This window comes from Labrus bergylta, chromosome 9 (genome assembly GCF_963930695.1).
Source record: "Labrus bergylta chromosome 9, fLabBer1.1, whole genome shotgun sequence".
Classification (NCBI taxonomy): domain Eukaryota; kingdom Metazoa; phylum Chordata; class Actinopteri; order Labriformes; family Labridae; genus Labrus; species Labrus bergylta.
Window position 1 is genome coordinate 27,529,961 of NC_089203.1, and position 19,464 is coordinate 27,549,424.

Here is a 19,464-nt window from a genome sequence, read left to right on the forward strand (position 1 = left end):
GTGGAAACAAATACAGCAAACAAACAAGCTATAAAAGCAGAAACTGTTTAAACCCCCTAAAATATTAAACGACTCCAACAGAACGCCCCGAGGCCTGTGCGGGGCGCTAATTGGAAATGGATTTTGATCCAAATGCAGCTGAGCTTGGTTGAGGATCTTGATGATGTTTCACCTCTCCTCTGAAAGGCTCCTTCAGTTCCAAACTCAGTGTTGGACAAACTAGGTCAACAACTCAGAACGACTCTCATGTGAGTCATCCTCGACCATTAGCATGCTAATGATCCACAGAGGCTTCACTTTCTAGCTCTGTCTGCTGCTTAGTAAGATTAAAAATGTTCTTGCAGCTGCCAGAGTTAAATCCTGTTTTATTAACATTTTCAAAGTTGAACAAACAAAAATAGGGCAGTAACCCATAAATCAAAATGATCAATACAAAAACAAAACAGATAAAATAAACAGGAAGTAATCAAACAAGATATACGAGACAGCAGCCAGAGATAAATCCAAAACTTCTCTCTCTCTCTCTTTCTCTCTTTCTCTCTCTCTCTCTCCCTCTCTCCCCCTCTCTCTCTCCCCCTCTCTCCCTCTCTCTCTTTCTCTCCCCCTCTCTCTCTCTCTCTCCCTCTCTCCTCCCTCTCTCTCTCTCCCTCCCTCTCTCTCTCTCTCCCTCTCTCTCTCTCCCCCCCACTCTCTCTCTCCCTCTCTCTCTCTCTCTCTCTCTCTCTCTCTCTCTCTCTCTCTCTCCCTCTCTCTCCTTCTCTCTCTCTCTCTCTCTGTCTCTCTATCCCCCTCTCTCTCTCTCTCTCCCTCTCTCTCTCTCTCTCTCTCTCTCTCTCTCTCTCTCTCTCTCTCTCCCTCTCTCTCTCTCTCTCTCTCTCTCGCTCTGTCTCTGTCTCTCTATGCCCCCCCTCTCTCTCTCTCTCCCCCCCTCTCTGTCTCTGTCTCTCTATCCCCTTCTCTCTCTCTCTATCTCTCTCTCTCTCTCTCTCTCCTGCCTTGTCTGTCCATATCTTTAACGATCCAATAAAAACAAAAACTGCAGAGAAAACATTTTTTAAAAGACAGAAACCTAAAATAAATCTTTTAGATGACATTTCTAGAAATATAAATATTAAAAAAGAAAAAGAATCTTGTGAAAAAATGAGGAAGAATTGGAAGAGCAAGTTAGTGCGTAAGTAAAACTTTATTTATAAAGCACTTTTAAAACACTCAGTTACAAAGCGCTCCACAAATAGCAGAGTGTTTTATGTATGCAGCCGGTTTTAAAGGGTGGCGTTGACTGCTGCTGACTGTTGATAGCAGCCCTTTAAATTAAACGAGGTAAACCTGCTGAGTCAAGGCTTTCAGGTTTTAATGCTGATGTCTACTTGGACACGTTTCAGTAATTCTTAAATAAGAAAGTTAATGAGGTCGTAAGTCCAGTTTACAAAGTGCCTATTGAGAAGGTGCAATTATCTAATAATAATTCAACCCCAAATGATCCCAAAAAGGTTATAGTTCAATCACAACACTTTATATTTAAGTTTCTATTTTCATTAGTTATTTTTGTAACAGGTAAAAAAAGCAGACACTTGGTTCATTTCCCCGACAGCATGTCCTCAGTGTGTGTTATTGACTCGGTGCTATATGCTCATAAATCACCCGTGCTCCTTCCTGGATGCTCATTTCTACTGCAGGAAGATGATGTAAACTAGCCTCCACTGTCACTTTTCATTTTCAAAATAAGAATAGATGATGAGGATATGTTATCTTTCCACAGTGTAGCATGGTTACATCACTTCCTTACTAAACTTCATGTGACAGTCAGAGTGCCATGTGGATGCTGCTGCATCACTTATCAGTCTGATTTACATGCTAACAATGTAATATTTGTGATCTGTTATTAAACCTCTTTAGTTCTATGCAACGTCACTAAAGCTCTTTATCGAGCAAATTCCCATTCATGAGCTTACAAAGGCTTTAATAGGAGCATGTAAGCCTTCTTGTACACACACACACACACACACACACACACACACACACACACACACACTCTCACACACACACACACACACACACACACACACACACACACACACACACACACACACACACACACACACACACACACACACTAGACATACACACACTGCGACAAATCTCCCTGCTTTCAGTTTGACCAGGGCCCACATTTGTCAGCCAATCAGGAGCCAAAGGCAGTCAGGCCACCTGTAAATCCACAGTCCACCCGGGCAATTAAAGCTGCATGAAGTGCAAGAAAACGATATGATTCACATCAGGTCACTTTGCAGGAACAAAGAGTCTCTGACACTCTTGATCCAGGTAATCCTCATCTCCATGAATGGGTGACATACAGTAGTACATGTCACTTTTTAGCCTGTTGGATCTTCCGTATAGCAGTGGGTAGATCTGTTTCATTACCTGCTTTAAAAAAGTCCCCACAGGAGCTTCAAAAAGTTAAATGTGCAAAATTATAAATACAGCAGAAATCAAATATATCCTCTGAAAATAACTCTCTGAGTCATGACTCTCTACAATGAGTTAGAAGCTCGAATCCCTCCAGCCATGTTTACATCATGTTTACATGGACGGGACGGCCATTTTTCACACTTAAATAGAAATCAAGTATCTCCTCTGAAAATAACTCTGTGAGTCATGACTGTCTACAATGGGTGTAACACCCGAGTCCCACTGTCTGTGATGTTTTCAGAGTTTTCAGAGTCCTATCATCAGTTTGTTTACATCGCCTGGATGGCCTGCTGACTCCTCCCCTCGTGTATAAAAGTTGTTTAATTGAGGGACTAGAGAAAAGAAGAATAACATACTGTACTCACTGCTTAACTGTGTTTCTAGATCACGCTCATTTCAGGTAAATTTACATGCAGTGTGAAGATACCAGCATAATAAAGATCGCTAGCATTAGCATGCTAACACAACAATGCAGCGCGAGTTGTTTTGGTTTCATGCTGGTGCTCAAGGGCGACATCTGCTGGATCAAAAAATTGCATATTCTTCCTTTGAGTATCAGCTTCTGACTGCCTCACAAAGGCTCTTTTAGGACACGACTTGTCATCCGACATTGTAATCACATTTGATGTCCTCAACTTCCTTTGGAGAACGTTAACATCTGACTTCAAAGCATATGTGACATGGCTTTCACTGTAAATGTTTGGGACATATTAAGAGATCATTGCTGCTCATATAACACAATGCAACAAGAAAACTATTAGCTCCTATTAAAAAGTAACACTTCTGTCATTTGTTTCAGATCCAGCAAAGTATCTAAACACAAAACGTTGTTAGTTGTAGGTGTTTCTTTGTTTTTCATTGTTGTCTCAAATATCTGCAGCTGCATCATATCTTCAAATGTAATGAAGACTGTGTTTTTTTATTGAGCTGAATACGGGGCCCAAGATGCCCTCTGCTTCCAGGAAACCATTAGTTTGATGAATCACAGCGCAGCTAACAAAATACCACATTGATTCTCTCCTGGATGCTGATGTTCAATGTGTACAGCAGCATAGCTGACCCTTTACAGTCCACTCACTACAGTATATACAGTCAGAGTTATTTTATATCTTTGTAATGGACTTCAACCATCAGAGGGGGTCATTCAGGTGTTATCGTAAATGTGCTGGTGGTTAAGGTGAAGACATTTCTGGTTATAAATATGATTGCATACTGGAGTATAAAAACTGCTTTATTGCATTTTTAAAACCTTCACATAATGGAGTCTTTATGCTCTCGTCTGGGTTTGCTTGCATTTTAAAGGTTGTTATGTCTTTAGGTTCACATCAACAGGTGTTTTCTGTCATTTCAGTACTTCTATGTGATTTTCTCCAGTGTTCACACAAGCTGTCCTGCAGAATTAAGTCTCACGTTTTCAGCAGCTGGAGCGTAAAAAAAACACATGTGCTTGAAGGAAAATCTCCTTCCTAAACGTTCTTCTATATTCACAATAATGTTCCTGCAGGTTATTTTCCGCCTGCCCTGTCATTTACTTTTTGCTTATTGCTGCAGCCACGCTACTTCCATCTGCCATTAAAGGATTTCATATGTCCCACAATGCAGCCCCGCAGAGAGTCTGAGCTTGATGGATTGTAGCCGTGGCGATACATTATGATGCAGCAGGAGATGACGCTGAGATCATTGAAGGGAAAATGAGACATTCCTTGTTCTGAAATCACAGCTCGGGCCTCAGGCTGCAGCATCGCTCTGAGTGTTGGGGCTGCTGTGGCTGGAGACGCTTGTGTGTCTGCCTCTTACATAAAACTTTCTATGAGAACTAGTTGTTATTTTGCCCTCGAAAAGAAGACAAACAACAAATATACACTGAAAAAAACACCAAATATAGACAGTAAAGTCCGCTGTTTTAGGGGTGATATTACAAGCTTAGATTAACTTTGATTTATGGCAGAAAAATAAATAAAACTTAAATGTTGCACAGTTGCAGGAGGTGTTATAAAATCAACTTTTTTTTCCCCCAAAGCAACTCAAATTATGAAGTCAAGGGACAAGTGAGCCTTAAGTAATTACCTTTCTACTTTAACGTGAACCTTCCAGCCTCCACTGAACATGAACGCAGCTGTGAAACCATAAAAGCTGATGCTGTTTGGAATTCATGTAATGCCATAATTAAATTGAACTTTAGAGACACAGATCGGCTTCACTGCACAGTTTTCAGCCAACTTTTAGTGCCAACTTATGCATGTTATGATATGTGCATGGTATGTAGTGATGGTTAAATGAAGTGAAAAGATGAAATGATCCTGATACATTGTAAAAACCTTCAGTTTAATTGTCTGAGTATTTCTGTGTTTGTATTATCTGATACATAACAAAACCCTGCTGAATGAGTCGAGCATGTGATGTTTTAAAGTTTTCTCACAGAGATTGTGGAACCAAAGTCTGTGTCAGTGCCAAAGTATGCATGCCAAGACCTCTAAAAAATCACACTCACTCTGGTTAAGTTACTGAGTCAACACCCAACATGTTCACGCTCCTGATCTCCAAGAAAGTACCTGAATCAAGACTGTGCACACAGATCTGGACACAAAGGAAATTGTGACATTCACATCATGATAAGAGTATGCATAATATGTAAATAAAGACATGATAGTCTCTGCTTTCAAGAGGGGAAAACGTGTATTTATTAGTATTCTATATGGCATCATCGATTCAAAAATGATGGTGTTTTCACACATGCAAAAAGCTCATGAAAATGTTGGGTTGAGCTACATGTGTGAATGCAAATGCAACATTTGTCCTGGAGGCCCCGTTACACGTTTTGTGTGACGTCAGGGTGAGCAAGCAGGCAGGAGTGATGACGTATCTTGTGACATGCCATCTTTGTGCCGCGCCGTAATGAAGCCACTTCCTACACTTTTTTTACTTGCAAGTATGTTCTTATCCACCCGTCCGTTGTAACATTGAAGTATATACTCTTTTGCTTCGTTCACTATCTTGGATTATTGCTGCATCTTTTGTTCATCATGTCTTACATCTTACATCCTGAGACGCCCCCCTTTCCTCCTGTCAGACCGGGTAAACTTCCCACTGCAAAGGGACGTGGGGGAAAAGCAAGTCAGGAAGATATCAGGGGCAGGATGTCCTGAAATCTTCTAGAAATGTTCAGGAGTACATGTGTGAAGAATGTTTTTGTTTTATATTGGCATCAGTCTAAGATCGTATAGGCTAACACAACTTCAAACACTACTTAAGGTGAGAGGTGCAAGGCTACCTGTGCTTACAAATTCAAACTCAAATGGCTTTATTGGCATGACATTTTTGGGTTAAACATGTTCCCAAAGCAAAATATAATCATTTACATATGACATTAAATAATGAAGACATCTTTTACACCTTTGTTACATAACTTTTGTACTATGTTGACTCCCCAGGATAATTCAATATTTGTCTTAAAAAGAAAGTTATCACAGGAGCAAACAACATTTAAAAGTAGATAAAAATGTGTTTATTGAGGTGAAAACAACTGTTAACAATGTGGAGAAGTACTTAAATTCTGTGCAATCTTCTACTGAACAACTACTCTGTGAGAATAGATGAATTTTTTGGTAAAGCATCAGCAAAGAAGAATTATTTAGCCAGATATCGATGTGACTTTATTCCGGTTGTTGATTTGTCTCAGCAGTCATAATCCTGCACCATGGTAAAAAAGAAGGTGCAAACACTGGACCAGGACCTGTTGCAGTACTCCTCTGCCAGCTTCATGTTGTCAGACTGACAGGATTTGACAGCTCCGGGTGCAGGCTGCGGGGAGGGAGGAGGAGGAGGATCGTTTTTTGTTTTTCTCTGTGTGTTACGGAGTCTGAAGTGAGCTCCTCTGTCAGCTCTCCTGCACATCCCCGCCCTGACCAACGCAGCACCATCCTGGCACAAATTCTTCTGCTTCTTCAGAGCCCGGGCGATTTGCTTCCAGTAGAGTTTGGCATCTGAGGCAAACTGGGGACAAAGAGTCGGTCTGGAGACGTACTCGCAGCTGAAGCTCTTTCCTCCCTTTTTGCAGGAGACCCCCAGGATGAAGACATCCTCACCTGTCGCCGCCCAGGTGCACTCTAACTCCCCCTTAGTGACCACTTTGCCTTTAATGGGCTGTGCAGACACAGATTTGGGTTGTTGCCGGCCCACCTTCACCCCCGTTTTGTCCTTGTTTTGTCCTCTGTCCACCCCTCTCCCTCTCCGTCCTTGACTCTTCTGACAGCTGCTCAACATCAGCTGATGGGAGAAACAAGCCAGCAGCAGCAGGACGGCGACATTTGTGAGCAGAGCCATGAAACCCAGCAAGAAAGAAAAAAAACCCTGTAAGAGGATAAATACAGATTTATATATCTAACCTCAAATCCCTTTCATTTCCCTTCTTAAAAGGAATCATCATAATCCTTTATTAGACCTACATTTCAGAAGGAAACTGCCAGTTTTTTCTGCTGAAACATTGAGGGTGTGCTCAAAGCTTAAGACATTTCAAGGCAGTTTGAAGTCCTTTACATGAGACAAAAAAAGGATTAAAGAAAAAGTTAGGAATAAGACACAAGGAAGTAAAAAATGCACGTAAATGAATGGGATTTAAATATAATGAATTTAAAAAAAGCTGATTTAAATAAGCTAAAAGGAATAAATCTGAGCACACAGAGGAATTAAGAAGTTGAACCAAACTTTTAAAAAGGCAGTGTCGAACAGATACGATCCTTTTATTTAAGAGAGCCAGGGAGGAAACAATCAGAGAAAAGAAAGAAAGTGACAGCATTAAGGGCATAGAAATTAAAAATGACTCATAAAGCGACGATACAAAAGCTGTGTGTGAGCTTAAGAGGGATACAAACAGGAAAACAACGAGGCCATTGATGTGATTTGTTCCATATTAAAGCTTTCTGTGTTTAGAGATATTAAAGAAACATTAAAAGGAAAGAACTGAGGTATGGAGCAGCCACCAAACACACCATAATACCACCCAATTAAACTACAAATTTATACTAAAACTGAAGTGTTTATCAGATATCATCGGACAAATATAGACAAGTTAACATACCTGCAGATTTCAGAGGAAACGTTGGTGTAAAGTCCTGCACACTTCACCTGCAGCCACAGTTTGCTGCTGCAGAACCAGCCCTCCCCTCACACACACACACACACACACACACACACACACACACACACACACACACACAGAGAGCTTGATTAGAGAGCTTACAAAGTTTGCTGAGTTCATACCAGTAAGCCAAAGAGACACAGTAGAACCTTACAAGATTGTCTTTTTCACACTTAAATATAATAGAAATCAAGTATATCCTCTGAAAATAACTCTGTGAGTCATGACTGTCTACAATGGGTGTAACACCCGAGTCCCACTGTCTGTGATGTTTTCAGAGTTTTCAGAGTCCTATCTTCAGTTTGTTTACATCGCCGGGACGGCCGGCTGACTCCTCCCCTCGCGTATAAAAGTTGTTTAATTGAGGGACTAGAGAAAAGAAGAAAAACATACTGTACTCACTGCTTAACTGTGTTTCTAGATCACGCTCATTTCAGGTAAATTTACATGCAGTGTGAAGATACCAGCATAATAAAGATCGCTAGCATTAGCATGCTAACACAACAATGCAGCGCGAGTTGTTTTGGTTTCATGCTGGTGCTCAAAGGCGACATCTGCTGGATCAAAAAATCGCATATAAAGCCTTTAAAGTTAAGGTTATACAAAAATCTTGCAGATAACTTTTGGTATTTTATCAAAGCTTGTAAGGACAGGCTAAATGTGAAATTAGTTTATCAGCAATCTGCATTAGAAAATCTTGAAATACATTTTTTCAATTAGTCCAATTCTCATCATGTTTTTAGTTTATTTAATTCAAACAAAATTTCCAAGAAACTAATCTACTTGTTTCTTCATGAACTGTCAATCAATCAATCAATTTTTATTTGTATAGCGTCAACTCATAACAAGTGTTATCTCAAGACACTTTATAAAAAGCAGGTAAAAGACCTTACTTATTACTATATTACGAAGACTGTGCAAGTACATTCTTTTCATTTTGGTTTATTATTACATTTTAATTACATTTTACATGCTTAATTAATCCCTGGGGGAACTTCTGGTTTTACCCTCTGTTATTTAGCGACATGCTTCTCACACACATACGCCTGAAACACACACATGCACAAACAGGACTTGTGGACATGCTTTAGTGGAGAGATGTCCGAGTAGGGCTGCTACACACTAACACACAGGGAGCGCACCAGAGTTGTTGGGGGTTCGGTGCCTTGCTCAAAGTCACCCCAGACCTGCCACCTCTCCAGCCACCAGACCAACTTTAAAGTCAAACCTAATTTAAAAGACGCAAAGGGCAAAGACTTAAAGCATTTCTGTTTTTGAACAGATTCATGTTGGCATATCAAAACCTAAAGTAATCAGGTCTAGCAGACTGCAGCAACACTGGTAAGAAGCACTACCTGCTTTGAGATAACTTTTTCTTTTTTAGGGATTTGTAAAACACGTACAAAAAAACTCTGACTCTTTTAAAACATCCACTGAACCATCTGTTGGTACAGCGTGCCAACAGATTAAATGACTTCTTGAAATATGTTGCACAGGATAGATTTCCCTGAAGACTGAACTTTGAGGTGTGTTTAATTTAAGCAGCAGTGACACCTACAGGCTGAACTTGGTATTGCAGCTGATTTTCAGATTCAGGCTGACTATAATGATGATTTTTATGAGACATAATGATATGGAGCAGCAGTCGTTTTCAATATAACAGCTCATTTGTTATCGAACATTATAAGAGTGAACAATTTTTCAGTTTCTCTTGGTTGATTGTTTTCAAGGTGGAGCACAAATATACATCCGATCAACAGAATAACATTTATTGATTTAATGAAATTTCACATTCTTAATATCATTCAGTCAAATACATCGGTACAGAAAACGTTTGTCTTTTTCAGAATAAAACAATCAACAATGTAATACTTAATAGAAAATATAATGATTCAGGTAATATAAACATATAAATACATGAACGTCCTGTCTTTGATTTAGTTTTGAAGGTTTGTGCAGCTGCAGAAACGTTCTCACAAGTGAAAGAAGTATAATGTCATACCTTGCTGTGTGAAGCATTATGCATAATATTTATTTTTGACATGTTTTTGAGACAAAAAAAATACATCCGAGCAGCCCGGGTTCTCTGTGGAAAATAATGCATTTAAAGTTTCAGTGAGAGAGGTTTTATTAGGATGTCACAGCAGTACCATTCCTCTGCCTGTAGAGAGCGCTCCTGTTCTACTGTGGATGATCAAACGTCTTCTCGGTCTTGTATTTCTCCTCCAAGGAGCCGCTTTACTCAGACATCAGAAGTTATCTTCATCAGAATTGTAAAATCTGTGAATAAAACACAGAGGGGGAATGCACATGCAGTTGTAAATTTTGTGCATATGTGATGAACTTTAAGGAATAAAAAGACAAAAAAGTTTCAGTTTTGATGAAAATGAATGCTGGAGGCAGACTTGATTAAAAAATACACTTTTGTCAGGGTTTTAGAGAAACTACAACTTTTGAATTTAATTGTTCTGTTGAGTGAAACAAGACTGTGACTTGAAGATGATATATTCTTGAATGTGAAAAATATTAGGAAAGAGCAACTTTGTTGGTCTATGAGACCATATACAGTATCCCTCTTTTTTTCTTTTTGAACTAGCAGCTGGCAATTAACCATTCCATTTTTACCTTCTTTTAAATTGAACTTGTAATGACTTCCTGCTTTATGCTTTAGACTGTTAAAGAAATAAAAAAAACACTTTTTCGCTACCAGCACACCCAAATTACTGATAAAAACAACAAAGTTAGCAGCAGTGTGTTGATGAAGAGATTCTCACCTTCATTGTTAATTACGAAACAGACCAATGACATAGGAGCAGACGCCGTGGAGTGACCTCCAGCAGTACAGCCGAGCGATCCTCTTCGGATTGCTCTCCACTGTAGGTGCAGTCGGTTGTGGGACGGGTCTCCGCTGGGTCTGCACTCTTGTTGGAAATCTCGGAATAGCAGGGTGCCTCGTCGACACAGGCGTCGTAGGTCGAGGTTGAGATCTCGAAGGCTGCGCCGGTCTCACTCCTGCTGTCCTGGTAGAAGCCTCCGGCCATTGCCTAGAGAAGGAAGCGGACGAGAAAACCATCTGGGACTCGTCAGTCGCCCTCCTGCACATGCGAGGCTTGATCTGCTTCGGCGCCAGGCAGGCGTTGTGGAGCTTTCTGAAGTCCCACATCATCTGGACGAAGTAGTGACGCGGGTCCTTGCTGTAGGAGCGGCAGGTGTTGGGCTTGCCCAGGTATTCGCACCAGTAGGAGCGCTTGTTGCTTTGGCACGACAGCCTCAGCCTGGTGTGTTCCCCGTGACCAGTGACGACCATGGTGCACGAGTCCTTACTCTTGGTGCTGAATTTGATGGGTTCAGCCCAGATGTTTTGTCTCCTTCCAGCGCCCTGGGACTCTGCTGACCAAACACAGCAGGCGAAGAGCAGCAGCAGCAGCTCTTTGGTGCACATGGTGTCGACGGAAGGATGCTTTGTGTGTTTGAGAGAAGTGGAGGGGGAATGCTCAAGAAGAGGGTCCCTCCTGCTATTTATTTGCTCGGCCCACAAAGATGGAGTTCAGACAACAAAAAACAGAGTAAAACAAAACTAGTGTGGGATGAGGAGGAGGAGGAGGAGGAGGAGGAGGAGGAGGGTAGATGTGTGCAGGAAGTAAGGGTGCTCACATTTCTCCTGGCATTGAGTAACAAGAGCTCAAACTCACACATTAAGAAATTCCTCAAGAACTCAATTATGACAATTGCATCTCACGTAGCAATTTCTACCAAACAGTCTGACGCATATTTGTCGCCAGAGGGGTTTTAGGCAAAACATCACAGTTTTCAATAATTTGCAAGTGTTTCCTGAGTATATCCCAATTAAAAAAACAAACAAAAACAAAAAACATGTCTGAGAATATACTCAGGCTTTCGTCTCCTGCAGCCCTCAAGTTCTTGCTTGTTTTTAAAACCCAGTTGGCGCTCACAATCATGCAGCGTATAGCCTATCATTTCCCCTTCCAAACATAACGACTGCACGACCACAAGGAAACGTGAGGAGAAGTCACTCACGCATGGCACACCAAGTTTAGAGTAAAGGCCGTTTTTAAGAAAGAACACAAAATGTGTGTGTAACAACCAGGAGGGGGGTTAGAACTGTTGTCAAGGCTATCTGTTTTGTGCTGGACTTAGGGGGAGAATATGTCTCAAGGGGTATTTGAGGCCCATTTTATGACGTGTACTGCTGCCTTCTTGGCCAGGCCACCCTTGTGAAAGAGATCCTGATCTCAATGGGTTATTTATCTGGTTAAATAAAGGTTAAATAAACAAAAGGTACCACTGTGAATTGCATGGTCTTAAAAAGCACACCCTGCACACCAAGTCATAAAATAATACAAACTGCACTCTCATCTTTCAGATGCAGCCTGTTTAAATGCATAATATAGTGTCCGCTGGTGTGCATGCTACTCAATTCAACACCCTTATACCACATGCAGACTTCCTTAACTTCTGGCATATTGTAGTGTATAGTGTTAGCTTGCGCCTTAGCTAGCAGCTAACTAACCTGGATTAATGAGTGAACGGTCAGCTAATCTTATGCTAGTTGAAGCTATGAGACCACAGATGTTAACCTGACAGATGTTAACCTAACATGTGTTATATAATAATAGTACTAAAGTCCCCTTCTTCTGTATACTATTAAACACAGAATACAGTTCTCTATATGAGCTACTGTATGTAGAACAACAGTATTAGCTTTAGCTAGCTAACTAGCCTGGATTAATCTTTTCTCATTTTTTACAGTCCTGTTCATTTAAAAAAAAAAAACTTTCACAAATAGGAAGATTAAGAGAAATATTTTCAATGCGTAGCCAATCAGTTGCTTTGGTTAGATCAAGGGGCAACTTAGATGCTAATTTTTATCACTCGCATCAAATTTAGCATCAAGATGTTTCTTAATTAACAAAATTTAAATATTGAGATCTACTTTTTTTCAAATCTCGCTGATCATTTCTTTTACTTATTTATTTATTTTTTTTAGAATGTTAAACCTTTCATTTTAAATGTAGTAGCCTACATGGTAGACTAGCTCAAACTGCACTCTCATCTTTCACTTGAAACAAATAAAGCACAAGTTTCTCATCAAACATTTTTCTCTCCCTTCCCCTCAGTGCTCCTATTCCCCTGAGAACGCAGAATATTCTCCAGCACACTTTGTCTGATATAAAATGCAGCCTGTTTAAATGCATAATATAGTGTCCGCTGGTGTGCATGATACTCAATTCAACACCCTTATACCACATGCAGACTTCCTTAACTTCTGGCATATTGCAGTATATGTACATTTATGTTTATCTTAGGACAAATTTCACATTTAAATGCACACTTTCATGTAATTTCAGCTTGTAGTAACAATGTCAAAAGGCTTATTTGTGTTATCTGTGGCTAGTTCGCCCCTTGTTTTTGGACTTCCATTTGAACCGTGTAGTTTTCTATTTTATTCCATTTCTATGAAGTGAAACTTCTCTCAAAACAGGGATGACCACTGACTGCTATCTAAAACGAAACAAAACAAACAGGATATGAAGATACTAAATAGTTTTCCTGATTAGGATTTATATTCAGGAATTATGTCCTCCATAGCCACATAATGAGCATGATGTTTTTGCATCTGACTCCTGCTGCTTGTTATTGTATGTTTGTACCCATCAAGCTGAAGATGGCAACGTACATACAGTAATGCACAACTTGTACTAAATCCGGGAAATAACCACCCCAACACAGCATTTGATGTACAAATAAACACAATGAAAGGGTTATTTTTCAACCACTGCATCTGTTTTTTGACCACTGGGACTCATCTGTCTCTTAGACAGGGCTTATTTAGAAGTAGGAATGAGTCTGCATGTGGTTCAGCTTGATGGTGTTTGTTCACATGCTGTTCGGGTGCCTGAGAAAAACCTCAAAACGGAGCTTATGGAAGAAGATAATCATCTCCTATTGAAAATAGCTGACCAGTAACGCAACCAAGTGGGTTCTGGCCAACAGTGGCAGCACCACATAAGACTGTGCAGTGCTGTGTTAAAAGTCTTAAGATACACCATGAGCGATATGTCTCATGCTACCTTTGTTTTGCACACGGCACATTAAAGACTTCCATACATTTACTTTTAGTAGCACATTGTTCTAATTATTATAAAGTCCTGTATATATTTGGCGTTTTTTGGAGTATTGCATGCCCTGCTTCTTCTGTTTTTGCTTTACAACAATAAAGCCATAAAATAGACCTCTAATTTTCATTAAACCTACATGTATGCTCAAACTTAAAGGCTTTATATGCAATTTTTCACAATTAAATATAATATAAATCAAGTATATCCTCTGAAAATAACTCTGTGAGTCATGACTGTCTACAATGGGTGTAACACCCGAGTCCCACTGTCTGTGATGTTTTCAGAGTTTTCAGAGTCCTATCTTCAGTTTGTTTACATCGTCAGGACGGCCGGCTGACTCCTCCCCTCGTGTATAAAAGTTGTTTAATTGAGGGACTAGAGAAAAGAAGAATAACATACTGTACTCACTGCTTAACTGTGTTTCTAGATCACGCTCATTTCAGGTAAATTTACATGCAGTGTGAAGATACCAGCATAATAAAGATCGCTAGCATTAGCATGCTAACACAACAATGCACCGCGAGTTGTTGGTGCTCAAGGGCGACATCTGCTGGATCAAAAAATCACATATAAAGCCTTTAAAGTCCATGTAAAACAGAACTTTGAGAGTATTTAACTGCCATGTTGTGACGTATTTCCTACTGAAACGCGATAGAACCAATCACCAATCACAAAAGGCGGGACAGCGATGGATTTGATTGGACTGTTAGCATCAACAAAGTTTTTTAATTGCTTAATTAGTAAACGCCCCTGAGTGCAGGATGAGTCATCAGACATGTAAAGCGTTTTACAGGAAGAGAAAAATAGGGGTATTTTGATGTAAAAATACTAAGATAATACTTTATTGAATTTGAAATATAAATGAACATTCGACACAGTTATGCTGGATTAAAACCGGCACAACATATTTTTTATTTTATGGGGACTTTAAAGTTTGCTCCTCGAGAGCTCAAAGCAAAAGTCCTGTTTTTGAAAGACCCTAATTGGCAACATTAAGTCCTGGTTTTAGCAGCCGTGGGTTTGAATCGTCCTCGGCCCTATGGTGCATGTCACCCCCCTGCTGTCGATTTTCCCTGTCTCTCTTCAGATGTCCTATCCAAAAAAGGCAAAAAGGCCCAAAAATAACTTTACAAAGAAAAGAAAAGAAAATTCCCTGAAATTCTCGCTTTAGAGTAATAAAATCTACTTGATAAAAATGAAAACTGAAGGCGTTTGCATGTGAACAAATTTGAGAAAAAGTATTGAAATGAAAAATCAACACATTGAATTTCAAAGTTTATTCACAATTTATACACTCTCTTTTCACCACCACATAAAAAGTTTCTTTTCGTTGGCTTTGTCAGTGCCCAACTTTGAGCACAACAAGTTCAAATCAGTCCTCACTGAATCTGCTCACACATCCAGTGTTTCGGATACACAACATCTAGTTTAAGCACTTAGTAAAATCAAAGCGTCTTTCCCCGAAAGATTGGTCACATCCAGACTCTAGCAGACAAGAACAACAATGATAGTCATGTTGAGGTGAGCACACAGATGCTTTGAAGAAAATGTCCATCTCACAAGGAAGCTGGGTTTAAATGAATAAGAGCAGTGTACGCTCAGTTAATCTTATGCTAGCTGAAGCCATGCGACCACAGATGTTAACCTGACATGTGTTATATAATATAGTATTTAAAGTCTAATGTTTCTGTATACTATTAAACACAGAATACATTTCTCTATATGAGCTACTTTATGTAGAACAACAGTGTTAGCTTGTGCTATAGCTACCAGCTAACTAGCCTGGATTAATCTTTTCTCAAAAAGTATGAACCCTTTTGATTCATTGTTTTTACAGTCCTGTTCATTTAAAAAGAACCTTTCACAAATAGGAAGATTAAGAGAAATATTTTCAATGCGTAGCCAATCAGTTGCTTTGGTTAGATCAAGGGGCAACTTTGATGCTAATTGTTATCGCTAGCATCAAATTTAGCATCAAGATGTTTCTTAATACCCAACGAACAGAATTAAAATATTGAGATATACTTTTTTAAATCTTGCTGATCATTTATTTTACCCTAACCCTAACCTTTCATTTTAAATGCAGTAGCCTAGCTTATTTTGCTACTACACTGCTAGCGTAATTAGAGTTAGCTTTACGTTATAAACTTTCAATGTAAAGATGGACATTTTTTTCACAGCGTGCATTTTAACCATGAATTGTTTTCAACTATAAAGATTCCCACTGTTTGTTTTAATGATTGACAGCGCTCACTTGTCCCACAAATGGATTGTCAAACTGTTATCATCGTCGTCACAGCAGCGGATGCTAAGCTAACCTGTAAACATGGAGGCGAGGTGGATCTGGATTGGCGTCCCCAGTGTGTTAGTCATAGAATTCAGCATATTTCTCGGCCAAACATCATCAAGTAACACAAATAAGAATAGCTCTTGAATACATTCATTCGTTCTATAGTTTTTAAATGTATCAATAGCTACTGTAGGGTATTAAAACGCAGAAACAAAGAAATAAGCACACAAGTGATGGACCACTAAAGACCTGAGACCTACAGTAAAAAAAAAAAAAAAATAACAATTTGGCTTGAGAAAGTATTTCTCTTCTATAAAAGCAGGAAAGATATCAGTAAAAATATCATGTTAGTGAAAACAAAAAGATAACTTGTGTTAATTAATTTATCGCCTACATGGAAAAATCTATAAGACTGACACTCTTGTCATCGTCGTGTGACTTATGAGGACGTTAAGCTCCGACTGTATTTTTTTAAATCACAAGGAAAAACAACCCCAAAGTTCTTACAATATTCTCATGATGAATGAACTTTGCTGGTATGATGTTGCCTTTTAAAGATGTCACACGACTTTGTGTTCAGTATAACACTGTTGTCTAATATCAGCGATCTTTGTTGTTGTTTTGTAAGTATGAATTCAAATTTTGTGGTGTTAAAATAACCAAATCAATCATTCTGTTCTAGTAAAATGCCCGACCATTCTCTGAGACATTTACTCATCCAATTTGAGCAACTAGACAAAACATTTGTCCTCACTTAAACAAAGTCAGGAAAAAGATCCATAAAAAACTCATTCTGAGCTGATTAAAAATTCATCAAAAAGACTTCAGAAAAAAATGTTTCCCTCTTCTTAGAATATTTTAAGGAAATATTTTAGCTAAAGGCATTCTGGGAAATGTAGGAAATGAAGACCCAAGTGAAAAGTGGTTGAAACAGATTTTGGAAGAAGAAAAAGTAACTGAAGAGTACTGAGAAACAATGCCACAAAATATGTCCTTAAACATGATAACCAGTGTAAGAATGTCGATGGGTGTATTTTCCCTGTGATAGGAGCAAATCCAACAAAATGCTGACACATACTTCTGAAAGGCAACTAACCACTCATTTGCATTTTGCCCCAAACCGTTCAAGCTCTGGATATTGTAAACATTTTTTTCATGTTCCTTTAATAATCCACCTGCTTCTGTATTTTCACCACTTTATCAAAAATCATCCAGTTTATACTTCCACCGACCTTCACATTCATTAAGAAATGATGTGCAGCTTTTTTTTTTTAAACCATATTCAACACAACTTTGCACTTTTCCTCACAGGTGTATCGACAGACGGGGTTCCACTTCTAACCATTAAGTTACTGTTGTGAACATGAGACATCTGTCCAAGTGCAGGAAAAACAGCTCGCCGTGACGTTCTGACAACCTTTCAGTCTTTTTTTTTTTAAGCACAAACCAAACCAGTACATTATAATGGACAGGCATCACAGTTGTTGTCATGTCCTCTTTACTTAATGTGGTGTCAGCTTGTGTCTGACAAAAATGTAAACACAGACACAGCAGTCTTTATTTAAAAAAAAAGAGTAGAAGAAGAAGAAGCGTGGCTCAGATTGATGCTGGGGGAGAAGAGTTTGATGTCCTCATGAAGGGGCCGAAGAAAAGGTAACTGTACTGTACTGAAGAGCTGATCGTTTGATAAAAAAACACCTCAGAGGGCTTCATGTGTTCTTCTTCTGCTGTAAGAAACCCTTCTTCATTGAGCTTCTTCTTTGTCTTCATCGAGGGGTCAGGAGGCGCGAACAGCTTCAAAACAGAAAAGAGGGAATTCATTAGAAAATTACAAAAGCCTCGTCGCTATTCATGAAAAATAAATATTATATGTAAATATTAAAGTGAAGCTCAGAGCTGCTAAACTTTAACCTCTATAATTAACATAATCCACATTTCCTGTTTCATCATCATTACAGTTGCCAACGTTATAATTAGACTGATCAGTCTATAATCATACTTAGCTGTTACTGCTAATGCTACGCTACCTTTTTAGGGCCCTTTTTGTCTTTATTAGAAAGGACAGCTGAAGAGAGACAGGTAATGTTTGGAGGAGAGAGTGGGGGTTGATATGCAGCAAAGGGCCGAGGTCAGATTAAATCAACATCCACTGCGAGGAGGACTATAGCCTCTGTTCATGCGGAGCGCGACATATCCGCTAGGCTACAACACAAACTTTTACTGACACTGTAGCTATAAATCTGTCTTTTTCGTTGTAGTTGCTGTTGCTTTGTTCGTCTCGATATGTCTCTTTCTTTCTGCATGTCCCTTTATCCCACTTTCCAACCTCAAAACAGTTTTAGCAGAGGGCGGTTCAACATGAGTCTGATCTGGTTTCTGGCCAGTGCGTTACATATTACTGCTTACACATCTTCATGTTCATAAACGTCTGCAGAGGTTTAGAAAAAGTTCAAAAAAAAAAAAAAAGTATTTTCTATGGCTTTATTTTAATGCTACTTCATTATGGATTATCCATCCATTATCTATACAGCTTTGTCGTTTGGGTTTGCGGAGGGCTGGAGCTGATCCCAGCTGTCATTGGGCGAGAGGTGGGGTTACACCCTGGACTGGTTGCCAGGCAACCACAGAGCTGACATATAGAGACAGACATCCAGACACACTCACATTCACACCTACGGGCGATTTAGAGTCAGCAGTTAACCTAACGAGCATGTCTTTGGACTGTGGGAGGAAGAGAACTCAAACATGCAAAATCCACACAGAGAGGCTCCTGTCCAACCAGGATTCGAACCAGGAACCTCCTCCCTGTGAGGCAACTACCCACTGCCCCACCAATCACGTTTACTCTAATAAAATCTCAATGTGTATTCAAATTAAATAAAAAATAAATCACTATGGCGATCTCACTTCCAATACAAATCAACTTGGCCCAGGACTTTTCAATTTCTTTGTAATATTGATCAGCCTTCATTTTCGACACTAAAAACCCTCCATTCAGATAAAGCTGCTTGAAAATGCAGGAGTGTGACAGAATTTCATTTGTTAGGCTTTTCCTACTTGTTTTGGGTGAAATGAGATTTAACAATTTAACAACACCGGCTCTGAGGTTTTGTGTTCCATGCTTATCGATCTGGAATCAAACCCCATCCTGCTGCAGGATTGATTTCTACACATTCAACTAAATGGTGACTATTACAATATATAAATGCAAAGAGGGTAAACTTACTGTGGCGTTTTTTTTAGTTCCGGTTTTCGAGGGCACTGGAAAGGCAAATATTGGAGAAGAAGAGTTTTTAAATATTAAACAACATTTTCAAAACCTACTGTGGAGCTTTTTTTTTTTTTATAGCCCAGGAGATTAAAGCCGCTCTGACTGGGTTGTGAAAACACAGACATGAGAGTGAATCATTGATGCTTTAATGAAGCTC

The 19,464-nt window shown here is 39.4% G+C and overlaps 3 protein-coding genes across 18 annotated transcripts in view; all 3 read right to left on the minus strand.

Moving 5' to 3' along the window:
• Nucleotides 1–5,753: 5,753 nt before the first annotated feature.
• Nucleotides 5,754–7,651, minus strand: fgfbp1a (fibroblast growth factor binding protein 1a). Of its 2 annotated transcripts, none has more exons than XM_020648490.2 (2): nucleotides 7,547–7,651; nucleotides 5,754–6,819 (listed from the first exon to the last, which is right to left on the minus strand). In XM_020648490.2, the coding sequence occupies exon 2, from the start codon at nucleotides 6,790–6,792 to the stop codon at nucleotides 6,145–6,147; it is 648 nt and encodes a 215-aa protein (XP_020504146.2). In that variant the 5' UTR covers nucleotides 6,793–6,819; nucleotides 7,547–7,651; the 3' UTR covers nucleotides 5,754–6,144. The 2 variants fall into 2 exon arrangements, with proteins under 2 accessions (XP_020504146.2, XP_065815121.1); XM_065959049.1 differs by lacking the exon at nucleotides 7,547–7,651 and adding an exon at nucleotides 6,915–7,518.
• Nucleotides 7,652–9,361: 1,710 nt separating this feature from the next.
• On the minus strand, nucleotides 9,362–11,114 carry fgfbp2a (fibroblast growth factor binding protein 2a). The gene is made up of 2 exons (XM_065959048.1): nucleotides 10,381–11,114; nucleotides 9,362–9,886 (listed from the first exon to the last, which is right to left on the minus strand). The coding sequence occupies exon 1, from the start codon at nucleotides 11,046–11,048 to the stop codon at nucleotides 10,389–10,391; it is 660 nt and encodes a 219-aa protein (XP_065815120.1). The 5' UTR covers nucleotides 11,049–11,114; the 3' UTR covers nucleotides 9,362–9,886; nucleotides 10,381–10,388.
• Nucleotides 11,115–15,008: 3,894 nt separating this feature from the next.
• prom1a (prominin 1a) overlaps nucleotides 15,009–19,464 on the minus strand; it is a 99,527-nt gene continuing 95,071 nt past the window's right edge. For all 15 annotated transcript variants that reach the window (XM_020648473.3, XM_065958535.1, XM_065958542.1 and 12 more), the window contains 2 exons: nucleotides 19,263–19,297; nucleotides 15,009–17,830 (listed from right to left, as the gene is read on the minus strand). The gene's annotated coding sequence lies outside the window, so the exon portion shown is untranslated. The remainder of the gene's footprint in view (nucleotides 17,831–19,262; nucleotides 19,298–19,464) is intronic.

What these genes read in the sequence shown, in the direction of transcription:
- fgfbp1a (XM_020648490.2), bottom strand. Translation starts at nt 6,792, where the DNA reads ATGGCTCTGCTCACAAATGTCGCCGTCCTGCTGCTGCTGGCTTGTTTC.
- fgfbp2a (XM_065959048.1), bottom strand. Translation starts at nt 11,048, where the DNA reads ATGTGCACCAAAGAGCTGCTGCTGCTGCTCTTCGCCTGCTGTGTTTGG.